This window comes from Ctenopharyngodon idella, chromosome 8 (genome assembly GCF_019924925.1).
Source record: "Ctenopharyngodon idella isolate HZGC_01 chromosome 8, HZGC01, whole genome shotgun sequence".
NCBI lineage: Eukaryota > Metazoa > Chordata > Actinopteri > Cypriniformes > Xenocyprididae > Ctenopharyngodon > Ctenopharyngodon idella.
Window position 1 is genome coordinate 5,773,288 of NC_067227.1, and position 14,050 is coordinate 5,787,337.

General features: G+C 40.3%; 1 protein-coding gene across 4 annotated transcripts in view; it reads left to right on the top strand.

The window, feature by feature from the left end:
- The window catches only part of LOC127517601 (probable G-protein coupled receptor 153), an 84,737-nt gene that overhangs the window by 33,308 nt on the left and 37,379 nt on the right, over positions 1-14,050 (top strand). For 3 of the 4 annotated variants that reach the window (XM_051903470.1, XM_051903469.1, XM_051903471.1), the window contains exon 2: positions 10,425-11,009. The exons of the other annotated variant lie outside the window; for it this stretch is intronic. In XM_051903470.1, coding sequence (XP_051759430.1) covers positions 10,657-11,009 — 353 coding nt within the window. In that variant the 5' untranslated portion in view covers positions 10,425-10,656. The remainder of the gene's footprint in view (positions 1-10,424; positions 11,010-14,050) is intronic. 4 annotated transcript variants of the gene reach the window in all.

The window sequence follows — 14,050 nt, forward strand, 5'->3', positions numbered from 1 at the left end:
TTTGGTCAAAACTAATTTCTTCTGGTTGAAAAAAATTGAAACATGTGGCTATGTTTAATCTATTCAATGTCCATAGATATCCAACGTTCTGGAAGGTATTACATACCAACCTAAAAAAAATGGTCCAGCAAGCCTTCAGTGACAAAGGCTTGAAAACTGGAGAAAAATAAATAAATAAATAAATAAATAAAACTGGTCTACCATATAACCTTCATAATACATAAACATTGGCATGATATTGGCTTTGTCACAGGCATCTTTGGCAAAAACAAACAGCAAAAAAAAAATCTTGTTTTTATTGCTCGCTGCTTCTGTGTTGACACAACAAAAGCAGATGGATTGGTGCTTATCAGAATTGTTTGAAAGGACAAAGCTGTGAATAACAAAAAAGTGCTACGTTACTCCTATTTTATTACTTTGTTCAGTTAAAGGGTTTATCCACAAGAATCTGACTTTGTGAGTGACTGTTATTATGGCCTAGTTTTCTGCAATATCAATTCTTGTGGTGTCTTGCCATCTGAGATGGATGATTACACAATAAATTAAATCATTAATTTTTATTCCTCTTTTGTATTTCAAAATTCACAGCAAGTCTGTGTGTAGGTTTTTTTGTTGTTGTTGTTTATTTGTTTGTTTGCTTGCAACTCCACCACATAATTATAAAGATTTGGGGCATGTCAGAAATGTGATCTTGTGAATAGTAGCTGTTGTTACATTCAAGGACGTATTTTTTGTTGTTGTTGTTGGGTTCTTTTTCCCCTCTTCTAACTCCCTGCCTGCATCCAAAATTGCATACTATTTATTTTGAATAAGTAATTACATCACGACTGTTAAAAAAGTACATTCCATATAGTATGAAAGTGTTTTGAAAGTGTGTATATGAATATAATTCGGACATACGACATCCGCCATGCTGTCATTATCATGTGACCTACCAGTGTCAGTTATGTTGCTTCACTGCCATTCACAAATCTTCTCCCATGGCCACATGGGATAGTACAGTGTCTATGGTATGCACACTTCAGAATCTCTCCGGAAATCAAGCATAGCATCAGTTCTGGCACGTCTACCTATAGGAATACGACGCCTATCACAGCATCAATATATAAGCTCCAGTATTATCAGTAGCTATCGCATTTCTCAAGAGCTAATTACCCTCCTCCATCCCCAGCTCCTCCTCTCATCAGTCAGGATTTGGCCTCTGATTCCCCTTGAATCAGACTAATTCTTGAAAAATGTGTACATGTTAAATTATTGACATTAATGATATCTGCACATTTATGTTGGTTCTGTTCTGTTACCCTAAGGGGGATTATTGCTGCTCTCCCTGCTCTTATCCATACTAGGCTGCATGGATGTGCAGGGAGTTCTTGCCCAAAATAGAACCATACCGCCAATCCAAACTCTATGCAATTATCAAACATATTTGAATGTACTCATGGTTAACTATAGATGGGGTCTTTTTCTGGGAAATGTACTTGCTGGTGGTAAGATTTTCCCTAGACCCATTGTAGTACACAAACCTAGCATTGAGTTGCCTGATCTCTCTCTACCAAATTCTCTGACGCATTTCCTGCCTGTGTTGACCCCTGCACAGTCAAGGAAATTTGAAAATACTGTTGACCTGTCAGACACTGTTATTATCTTTCAGCCTAATTGTGAAAAATGCGAGTTGAGTGTTGTGCCTGAAATTGTCACAGAACCTACTGAATCAAGTGCAGTACCAAATTTTTCTCTAAAGGTTTGTAAGAAAGACTTTATTGGGGCCCAGAATTCTGACCCTTCCCTGGCTCCTTGCATTGATGCCGTGGTGGACATTAAGTCGTCAAGTCACCTTTATTTATATAACACTTTTTACAATACAGATTGTGTCAATGCAGCTTTACAGTGGTAACAGAAAAATAATACAACAGAGTTTGTCTTGGCTGTACAGCAGCTCTAGAAGAAAAATAGTGTCACTGTCCAGCTTAAGTAAGTTCAGTGTTGATTAATTTCCACTGTAAAACCGTTATTAACTTTGTTAATTTATCTATACAGCAGCTCTGGAGAAAACAGTGATGTCATCGTCCAGCTCAGTTCAGTTCTCTTACAATTGTGTCAATGTAGACCAATAATATTGTTGAATATTAAAGGGGGGGTCTAATGCTATTTCATGCATTCTGACTTATTTACACTGTCAAAGAGTTGGATTCTTAGGCTAAACATGGCCAAAGTTTCAAAAAAATTAGTTGGATGTATAACGGATAATATTTCTGTACTAAAAATACTCTTCAGATTTCTCACGGATTTCGGACAGTTTTTTTTTTCGAGCATGGCCCTTTATTACGTAATAAAGGGCGGAATTCCTTGTACGGGCACTTCTCCCGGAAGAGCGTGCGCGCACACATCGACCAGAGCGAGAAAGCAAGAGCACACCCATCAACGTGCTTTGTTCGGGTTACGGAAGTCGTCGGCAGCCCTGCACAGGACTTGCTCGAGAAAGATTTGTCACTTTGTTTTTAAACTACGAAATCAACAATGTCATCAAAGAAGTGTGTTTTTGGTTGTGAGGGAAAGATAACTTTGCTTCCCAAAGAACCCAGCGTTAAGTGAACAGTGAAGTGAAGAGAACTGTGCTCATGCATTACATTGTTGTGCTCTCGATGTTTGTCATTAAAATAACCATAGAAACTGCCTTAAATTAACTATCAAAATAAGGATAAAGTCGTGTCTGATAGTTGCAATCAATTTTTTATTGGTTAAAATGAATGGAGAATATCTCATGTTTTTCCATGGCTGCTCAAGCCCTCAGGATCGGCGCTAATGGTTTTATAAACAAGGCCCAGTTCAATGCTGGATTTACAGATCGTTTGAAACTGAAAGATGGAGCGGTCACAGCGATAGTGATCCTGGTCATGAGTTGGAACCGCAGGTGGTAAGTAAAACTGCATCAAATGTCTGTTTTGTTGGCAATAGGCGCCTAAGTGCATATAATGTAAACAACACGAACGTAGTGAATTCATAAATTCATTATTCATCATTCACTATACGCTATATTCATTATAGTGATTCAAAAGTTACCCAGGGATAATGCGATGGTGTATTGTGTGTGTAAATACATTTGTTTAGCTGACCACCGATAGCTTGCAGACGATCGCTACACAAAAGCTGCACGTGCTCGTCACTCTTTAGCTTCGCCCAAGGCACGCCTCCAGGAGCTCGGCTGTTTTCAGAAAGACTCTGTACAGTGTATCTGTCTTTTATAAATCTGATAAAACTAAAGACTGTTCGGAGATATGAAGAATGCTATACTACTCTATAGGTACTCAAGATTAACATGAGACTAGCAGAAACTATTTGTGTTATGTACCCTTTAAGTGTCCCCAACAAAGCAAGCCAGAGGCAACAGTGGCAAGGAACCCAAACTCCATGAGGTGACAGAATGGAGAAAAAAAGAACCTTGGGAGAAACCAGGCTCAGTCGGGAGGCCAGTTCTCCTCTGGCCAAAAAACAAACAGTGCATGATTATGATTCAGGCAGAATTACAGGTCAGAAGTCAGATTGGATCGGAACATTCAAAATATTTAATCCAGTTCCATCTGGTTGAAGATCAGATTCATCACGCCCGTATGGAGACGGGTTTGTTGAGGATCTGTTGAGGCTGTCATGTTGATGAGGCCTTCACAGGGGATAGTCTAGTTGAGACAATCTCTGCTGACACTTCAGGGATGCTTTGTGGTCGTGTCTAGGCACAGGTCCTCCGTCTGATCTGGATATGGCCCAGATCCGGCTGAATATGGTAAACCTCAGGATAAACAGAGAGACTAAGGCCCCGTCCACACGGAGATGCGTTTAGGTGTATACGCAAAAATTTTGTATCGGATAGGCATTTCATCTAGACGAATCCGGCGTTTTCAGAAGGTGAATCCGTTTTTTTTTTAAACCGGGTCCCAGAGTGGATAAATCTGAAAACGCTGTCCTTGCGTTTTCGTGCATACAGCCTATCCGTATATTTTGTGAAACGATGATGTCATCACCCCGCGCATCGACCCTAGTCAGACACCGCTAACAGCACAAAACAGCAACAACAGCAACAACAATAGCAGACTCTAGATGCTTGTGTTCGTGCTGCAGAAGCTACTGAGTCAAAACAAAGCGTTATTTCTAAGCTTCACTAAAGTTTGTATACAGCGCGCAAGGTTTATGCGCATGCTCCAAGTCTTATTATCTGTTTTAAGTGTATCTCTGTGGCAGAATTACAGCGCCACATACTGGTCTGGCATGTATACTACATCGTTTTGAGCCGGTTTCAGCGGTTTTGTGTGTACGCAGATATTTCTTGAGACAAGGAAAAAAAAATATCGGATAGGGAAAAATTTGGCTTCGTGTGGACGGGGCCTAATATAAGCTTAGATGCCATTCGTCTTATGATGTAACAAGTACATCCTGTGTTCCCGATTCCAGCTAACCTTATTTATGCAGCCTAAACAATTATTTAACTGATTTGAATAATAGAAATTGATAATGCACTATGTGTATACCAGGTTAAAGAGATGTATTTTAGTCTAGATTTAAACTGACAGAGCGTGTCTTCTTCCCAAACAATGTTAGGAAGACTGTTCCAAAGTTTAGGTGCTAAATAGGAAAAGGATCTTGATTTTTGATTTTGATATTCTAGGTTATCAACTATTATCAACTGGCCAGAATTTTGAGATCGCAATAGATGTGAAGGACAATAATGTGTTATCAGCTTGCTCAAGCACTGGGGAGCTAAACCATTTAGTGCTTTGTAAGTAATTAGCAAGATTTCAAAGGGGTGGTTGATTATGTTTTCACTTTTTTTAAACTTTATTTGGTGTGTAATGTTGCTGTAAGAGCATAAACAACATCTGCAAAGATAGGATGCTCAAAGTTCAAAGCAAAGCGAGATTTTTTTTTTTTTTTTCTACAAACAGCTGGTAGGGACTACAATGAGCTTCTTCCTGGGTTGGTGACATCACTAACCCTTAAATTTACAGGGTTAGTGATGTCACCAACCCAGGATAGGGTTAGGGTTAGGGTTAGGGTTAGGTTAGGCTAACCCTAACCCTATGTTATTGCAATACAGTATGTAACACAAATGCAATAGCATGTCATAAAAGCAAGATGACAACATGACAAGTTATAACTGTAATTAAACTGAACTATACCTGTTCTGTCTTCATGCAGCATGTATTCTCTAGCTCTGTAGGCATTTTACAACAGTTCCCACACGAGCGATTTATAGATTATCATGGCAAAAATTTTGCAGAGAAAATTTAAAATATATCACTTCCTGTTGGGTTTTTAGATTTGGCTTCCAATGAATTTTTTGTAGGTATTGGGCTGTTACATGTGTCTACCGAATTTCATACTTGTACGTGAAACATAGCGTGAAGGGCACTTAATTGAAATTTTGTAGGTGGCGCTATCGAGCCATTTTGCCACACGTAATTCTAAAACCCATATTAGACGTACATTTTCACTACTTCTGACGCGTGTGCAAAGTTTAATGAGTTTTCGAGCATGTTTAGGCCCTCAAAAATGTGATTCATTTCGGAGAAGAAGAATAATTGACCAAGCAATTACAATAGGGTCCTCACACCGTGCACGGAGTGTTCTGGCCTATAACTAGACCTCTGAGTAATACTGAAGATATTCCTATAAATTATAGCAACACTTTCCCCCCTTTGCCTTTTAGATGAGGCTTGTGTTTATAACAGTAATCTTTGGGGGTGGACTCATTTAAAGTAATGTAATCATCAGGTTTTAGCCAGGTTTCTGTCAATCACAGTACATCTACGTTATAATCTGTAAAAATATCATTTACAATAAGTGCTTTTGAAGAAAGGGATCTAATATTCAGCAACCCAAGCTTTTTCATTTGTTCATCTGTATTATATCTGTTTTTATTTGTTGAACATCAATTAAATTTTTACCCTTAAATATGTTTTTCGGAGTTTTTTGTATTTACTAATTCAGGGAACAGACACAGTCTCTATGTGATGATATCTAGGTAAAAGCGTCTTTATGTGTTCAGATTTTTCTGACATCTGTGATGTGAGACAGCTAGCAGATGGTTGGTTTAGGCAAGATTAGTCAAGGTTAGTCAAGGTCGACAGTCTTTCATCACTCCAGCGAACAGGGAGGGTGCCAGAGCATATTACAGTGTCTGACATCATACTTATGAGTTCACACACCTCTTTAATGTTAATTTTAATGATCTCCGACCGGTGAAGTCGAACATCATTAGTGCCAATGTGAATAATAATCTTAGAGTATTTATGATTAGAATTAGCCAGCACTTTTAAATTTGCTTTGATGTCAGGTGCTCTGGCTCCCGGCAAATGTGACTATAGTGGCTGGTGTCTCTATTTCCACTTTCTGTGTAACTGAATCGCCAATAACTAGGGCACTTTCAACAGGATTCTCAGTGGGTGCGTCACTGAGTAGGAGAGAATGTGTTTGATGTTCTAATTGGAATGGAACAGCAGTGTTTTGTCCCCACGACTATGCTGTATCACAGTAACCCATTGCCCTGCTGCACGGGCTCTACAGCCGGATCCAAACAATGTACAGGGCTCGCTGAGCTATAGTCACATCCAAAGCAGTATCTAAAGCCCTTGCATTCTTACTATCCTCGATTAATGTTTGGATGCATGTCTCTAGTTCTGAAATCTTCTCCATCAGCCTATCTACAGTATTTCCCTGCATTTATGACATGTGAATTTCTTTGTTGTTGACAGAGAAGGCTATGCTAAACATGTGGCAGGTAGTGCAAGTGACAAAAACAAGAGAAGATGACATGACTTGCCATGTTTGTTGACTGATTCTGGCTTACCACAGTTGTTTGATGGACTCGTAGAAAAAGGAGCTTGAGAGAAAAAAGACGGTAAGCACTGATGACGAATTAACAGGCTAGGGAAATGCTAATGCATTGTGCTAGCGATTTAGATAAAAGCTAGCGATGTCAGATTAATGTGATAGGCAATATTAGACAATATCAGATATATGGTGATGAGTAAGTTATCTTTAACAATATAAACAACGAGGAATGATAGTAAATAAAGATTCAAAACAAAGCTACAAACGCAAGCCACTCAGCAGCGAGGCAGACAGGAACCGGAAGCAGCGTCAGTGCGTTGTATTTGTGTAAGACACAGCGTCAGTGTGTGTGTGTGTGTAAAACATTATGCAAATGCCAGACGCTAGAGTAGCTTTTTTGGGGGGGAAGATGGAGTGCTGATGCACAAATGGAAGCCTCGGCGTTCTGACTTGAATTGACAAGAGATTCACCAAAATGTACTACCTTCTGATTATAATTTCCAAGTTCTATAACTAGCTCATGAAAAAGCTTTATCTGGACACTTAGGGGTGACGAAAACCTGCCATTGTGTTGCCAAATATATAATTTTATGGCATGGTTTAAAGTCATCTGTGTCCAAATTTGTTTTTCCTTCCTACTTAACAATTGGCAGGTAACCCAAACCAAACCCAATACCATTTCTCGGGAAGCCATTCAAACGATTTAAATCATTGACTGTGTAGGGCCCTTGCCTAAGTCAAAGTCAGGTCACCAATATGTCCTGACTATTATGTGACCTGTGATTCGTTACTCAGTGAGCAGTTGCTGTCACAGAGTTCTTTGCCTTTGTCTGTTCTCGATTATGTCAGTTCTTTTCGTGAACGACTTCAGACTAGGATGTAAGTTCAGTATGACCGAAAGATTGTAGAATGTACTTTCCAGCCCAGTGAGTCTGTGCTCGTCCTGCTTCCTGAACCTGGATCACATCACAATGACATTGCAGGCTAGGTTCTCTGGCCCTTACACAGTAGAGAGGAAGTTAAGTGATACAAACCGCATCATTTGTACTCCTGATTGTAAATGTAAGAGTAGGGTATGTCATCTGAACATGTTAAAGGCCTATGTTGTACGTAATGTGACTAAGGATACATCCCTTGTTAAACCAGTGTCTGTGTCTACAATAGTTTTGCCAATTGTGTATTGCCCGGAGGCGGAGGGGTTAGTGGCAAAGATGCTCAAACTTCATGTGCTCGCTTGCAGAATTCTGATATTTTGGGTAATTTAAAGTGCTACCTTTCTAGCCTGTCTTCAAGCCAGTGTGAAGCCACTGATGTGCTGTTCCAGTACTATGTCATGATATTGATGTAGGTGACAGTCAGCCAATTAACCAACATCCTTACCGTGTAAATCCAAAAAAATAAAAAACCCTGATATTATGAAAACTGAGGTTTAGTATCTACATGACCATGGTCTTGCCATGCCTAGTCAAAGTCCATGGAGTTCACAATGTATGCTGGTACCTAAATCTGACTCACCTTTAGATTTTGTACTGACTACCGTAAAATCAATGCTGTGACTAAGCTAGACTCCTTTCCACTTCCAAGAATGGAAGATTGCGTAGACAGAGTTGGTAGTGCAGGCTATGTCACAAAATTAGACTAGCTAAAAGGGTACTGGCAAGTTCCCTAACACCTCGTGCTTCAGAAATATCAGCATTTGTAACATCTGATAACTTCCTACAATACTCTGTCATGGCTTTTGGCATGAAAATGCTCCTACTTTCCAACGGCTTATGAACAGAAGGACTACTGGATTCCGAAGTGTATCTGGATGATGTAGTGGTGTAGTCAAACTCATGGGAGGATCGCTTGGTTAAGTTGGATGGACTAACCTTGAACCTAGCAAATTGTGAGTTTGCTAAGGCGTTTGTCACATATCTGTCACATAGTGTGTGGGACAGGGTCAGGAGCGACCAGTGGAAGCAAAATTTTGTGCCATTATTGAGTTTACTACCCCGACTAACAAGCGTGAGTTGCGGCACTTCTTGGGAGTGGCCAGTTATTATATTTAGTAAAACGAGGGAACAAATTATTAAATTCTGTGCACAATTTAATTAAATCGAGGGAACGAATTAGTAAAATGGGCTGACATATTAGTAAGGGTGTACTCACACTAGGTGCTCTGAACCGTGCCTGAGCGTGTTTGACCCCCAAAGCCTGGTTCGTTTGACTCGTGTGATAGCTCCATTCCGTGCCCGGGCGTGGTTCGCTTAGGCTCGGAAGAGGTGGAAGAGGTGGGCCAGAGCATGGGTCAATTGGGCTCGAGCGCTGTTCGCATGCAGTGTGAGCGCTAACCGTGCCGGAGCACGGAACAGCTACCACTTTTGTGTGGGCTACTGTCATCATTACGACGGCAAACAACTTTATTAATATTTTGATAGTACACTTTTCAATTAATGTAATTAATATGAGTGTATTTGGGTTTATAACGGGTCTGGTTCTCACCTTATTGATGAACAGGAATTGTAGTTTGCGAGTAAAGCTGCAAATTCCTCCATTAACTTCAGCTGCCTTCGTAATAATCCTGATACGTGCAAGTGAAAATCGCTGTGTGGCATAAATGATAAATCTGTTAGGCAGTATCTTAGCGAAAGTGCTTTTCTTCCTGTTTTCTTCAATACAAAAAACATGCATCGTATATGATGTAAGCGTGCTCCGGCCCGGAACGTTAGGTGCAATATGAGTGCAGGCCAGCGGGGGAGTGGGGAGCAGGAACAATCACGCTCAGGCTCGGTTCAAGGCAGCCTTGCCTAGTGCGAGTACACCCTAAGTCATGGGAATGAATTGTTAATTAAGATCCTCAGGAACACTTGATAATTGCAAACAGGTGAGTTAGAAAAATGTTGGAATTGCACTCTGCGGGAAGGTAGATCTCCAGGAACATTATTGGGCACCCAGGTGCCATAGGGGGTTTATTAGAGCTTGAGTTGCATCTTCTCCTTGAGCCCCTTCATTATGGAAAGCACGCCAAAGTAGTTTAACCTTTATCATTGAAAGATTTTATTGGCATGTGAACTTGTGAATTTCTTTGTGTAAAACATGGATCATCATTTTTTGAGTCCTCAGAATGCTTTTGTTTTATTGAAGACATTTGTAACACAATAATGGCAATATATTTCCAATGATTAGTTACTAAAGTGGTTCTTAATTCCAGTCCTGGTGCCCCACCACTCTGCACATTTTGTATACCTCTTTCATCTGACACAATCATTTCAGTTCATAGAGCTCTCTCCTAACAAGCTGATGGTCTGAATCAGGTGTGTTAGCTAAGAGAGACATAATGTGGAGAAAGGTGGGCTGCCAGGACCTGAATTGAGAACCACCGGGTTACTGAAATACAAATATTAATCTGGCCCAGCAATCTCTAAGAATTGTAAAAACCACGAATGACTGGAAAAGTCATTGGATATTAGTAGTGGTCAACAGGTGTAGGAAGCCTGAATTTAGTTAAATCGAATGCCACTCTATATCCTCCATCTTCTCTGTCTCTTCTCTGTTTCTTCTTGTCTCTCCATTCTTGTCTTATCAGTCTTTTCAAGACCCATCTTGCCTTTCTTTTTCAGGATTTGTACAGCACTGGACTGGCTCTCAGTGCACGTTCTCCTCCTCTGCCCAACCCCAGTGCCCCCTCACACTGCTATGCCCCTCACCCTATCCTCTCAGCACATCCAGAGGAAGGACTGCCTGTCCCTGTAGGAATGCCTGTTCGGGCCTGGCACCTGCCTCTGCTAGCGGCTGCTCCCATACCTTTCACCATTCCACCCCCCACCAGCTCTCACCAGCAGGCTGCTCATCATGAACGATGAGGTCATCAGCACTAATGCACTGGCCTGGCTGGTCTGCTCGGGAGTGTCCATCCTGGCCAATGCCTGGGGAATCCTGAGCGTGAGCGCCAAGCAGAAGAAGTGGAAGCCACTGGAATTCCTCATCTGCACACTGGCTGGCACGCACATTCTTAACATGGGCATCCCCATCACCATGTACTGTGTCATACAGCTGCGCCGACAACACTCCAACTATGAGTGGAATGAAGGACTCTGCAAGGTCTTTGTCTCCACTTTCTATACCCTTACCCTGGTCACCTGTTTCTCAGTCACCTCCCTGTCCTACCACCGCATGTGGATGGTCCGCTGGCCGGTCAACTATAGGTAAGTGAAAGACACTTGAGCTGACCTTTGTTGACATAAGAATTGGATTTTATAGTTCGGAATTTATAGTGCGAAAATTATTACATTTTGAAAATGCCTACCTATTAAAAAAAAACTTAACTGGCTTTGAAATGTAGGTCATTTATGTGTATTGAATGAAACGAGGTAAACTAAAAAATTAGCTTGGTTTTTATAAGATAAATAAAAATGATCACTCTGAATCATATTCCATTCAAGTATGCCAGTGTAAATATTTAAATAATATACTGTATAATCATTAGATGTTCATGCAAGTTAAGAAATAGTAAAATCCATCCATCATGTTATCTGCAATGTGGAGTTCAAAGCAAATTGTTGTTGATAGTTGATTAAGTCCTGATATAAGTCATGCAAATAGACTTTTTGGTCATTCTGTGTCAAATCAACCAAATTTCAGAAACTTCCCTGGCTCAAATTTTTGATTTTGTTAATATTTTTGTCGATACAAAGACAAACATAAACGTAACCTGTGCTGGCAAAATGATTCGCAATGAGCAAATTTTCAAAGAAACCCTTCAAAATGGTGTATGATTTGTTGGAATCCGACAAAAAATGACTGAGCTACACCTGTTTGAAGTCGATAAAGTCTGCAAAGTCAGTTTTGAGAAAAATCGAGTGAAAGTTTTCTGAAGGTTCTAAAACGAAATCACCTAGCTACTATACCTTAAAATCCCTGGTAATACCACCAAATTTGGCACAAACCAAGTCAGAACTTCAACTTTTTTCCATTCCACAGTTATTTGATTAACATTAATGACACAGACAGCATATTAAGACCTACTCAGGGTTTTTCCTACATTGAAACATTTTTGCCGGCCACCAAAACGAATTTTTGTCCCGCCAAAGCCTTATTTGATCAGATATTGTGATTTATTATGAGTGATGCATATGACTGCTGCACTTGTGAAAGGGTGCATGTTAAAGGGTTAATTCACCCAAAAATGAAAATAAAGTCATTTTTTACTCATCCTCATGCTGTTCCACAACTTTTATTTTGAATTCACATATTTAGAAACATATTTATGTATTCTCCTGTGTTAATGTAGATTTACAAATGACTTACATTGCAAATCTTATGAAATGGCGCACACTGCGTTCACAAATTATGTTTTATTAACAAAGTTCGGGAGGAACACATTCAAATGATCTAACTAATCATCACATCACTCCAACCAGCAGTCGGCAATCAGCAATCAACATGTCTACCCAATCATCATGAGTGGAGACACACACACACACACACACACACACATATACATTATATATATATATATATATATATATATATTTTATAAGCTGTCGACCAAAAAACTGACTAAAAAGTGGATATAGGCGATTGCGACAGAGCGCGACATGTCATATTACTATGAGAACTACGCCCACTGGAGGGTAACGTAATCAGCGACAGGAAATATTATATATAAAACTGACATTTGGATATTTGACTTGACAGTGACAAAATGTTTACTGCACCATAGGCTTACTGAGGCATACTGAGTGTCAGGATCCCAAAATTTACCCATTCTTCCTGCTGATGCTTCACGTCTTATTGCCTGTATCCATTTTTGTCTCCTTAAAGGCTGGCTTTTACGGTTCGGTAGCTTATAAAAACTTAGTTCTGGGTTTTTTAGCTTGTTTGCTGTACACCTTGTCACACAGCAGCTTTAAGGCATTGTTCTGTTTTTTGTTATAAGTCAGAAATGACAAGGAGGCAGCCTCACGCAATACAAAGTCAATGGAGACGGTTGGATTGTTTTCCTCCCCGGTGTGGGCGTGGCCTAAATGCGCTCTGTCTCTATTCTCCGCCTATAATAATTTAGACTCCACCCATACGTGATATCATTAACCAGAAATGACATCATTCAGGTCTCTTTTACAGTGGTGCAGAAGATGGTAAGGGGTATCATACTTTTTATTCATATTTTTGAGGCGTATTATAGTGAGGGAGGGTACTGTCAAGCTTAACAACTCAACTCCATAACATAAAATTAAAGGTGCAGTAAGCAATATCTGAGAAACACTGTTGATATTTGAAATCAACCCCTCCCTTCATTGCTCCGCCCCAAAATACACAAACACGCAATACAAGAGTGGATGACTTTATCATAGCTGAAGCGAAGCAAAAAAAAACGCTTCTCAAAAAATAAAGCAAAGATAATGAACAAACAACAAGAAAGAAAAAAAAATGAACATACAGTACACAAGAGTGCATATACAAGCAAGAGTCTGTTGTTAGTCGCCAGCAGCACACCAGCTTCAGACAAACAATCACACTCAAAACTGTCCTGTTACTATAGCTAACATTACAACAACAGCATATCTTGGTTCTGTGAAACAGCAAAACCAATGTTACTTTGTCACCTTTATTTATATAGCGCTTTTTACAATGTAGATTGTGTCAAAGCAGCTTTACATTGATAACTGGTACATTATTTGGCTGCACAGCAGCTCTTAAAGAATAGTGTCAATGCAGGCAGATCAAAGCACTGTTGAATATCAAATGTCAAGTCAAATGTCAAGTGTCCCCAACTAAGCAAGCCAGAGGCGACAGCGGCAAGGAACCCAAACTCCATCAGGTGACATCAGGTGGCAGACAAGTGGCAAATTGGTGTTAAAATGGAGAAAAAAACCTTGGGAGAAACCAGGCTTAGTCGGGGGGCCAGTTCTCCTCTGGCCAACAGTGCTTTGTTACAATTCAGGTTGCTATCATAAGTCCAATAGGATCGCAACATTAAAAGTATTTATTCCAGTTCCATCCAATTGAGGATCGTATTGAGGATCACGCCGGTATGGACGGTTGTTGAGGAACTGTGTCATGGCTGTCGTGTCGATGAGGCCCTCACAGTGGATGATCTAGTTGACTCAATCTCTGCTGATACGTCAGGGCTGCGTTGTGGTCGTGTCAAGGTGCAGGTCCTTGGTCTCACCTGGATACGGCCCGGATCCGGTTGACTACGGTGAACCTCGGGATAAACAGAAAGACTAATATTAGCGTAAATGCC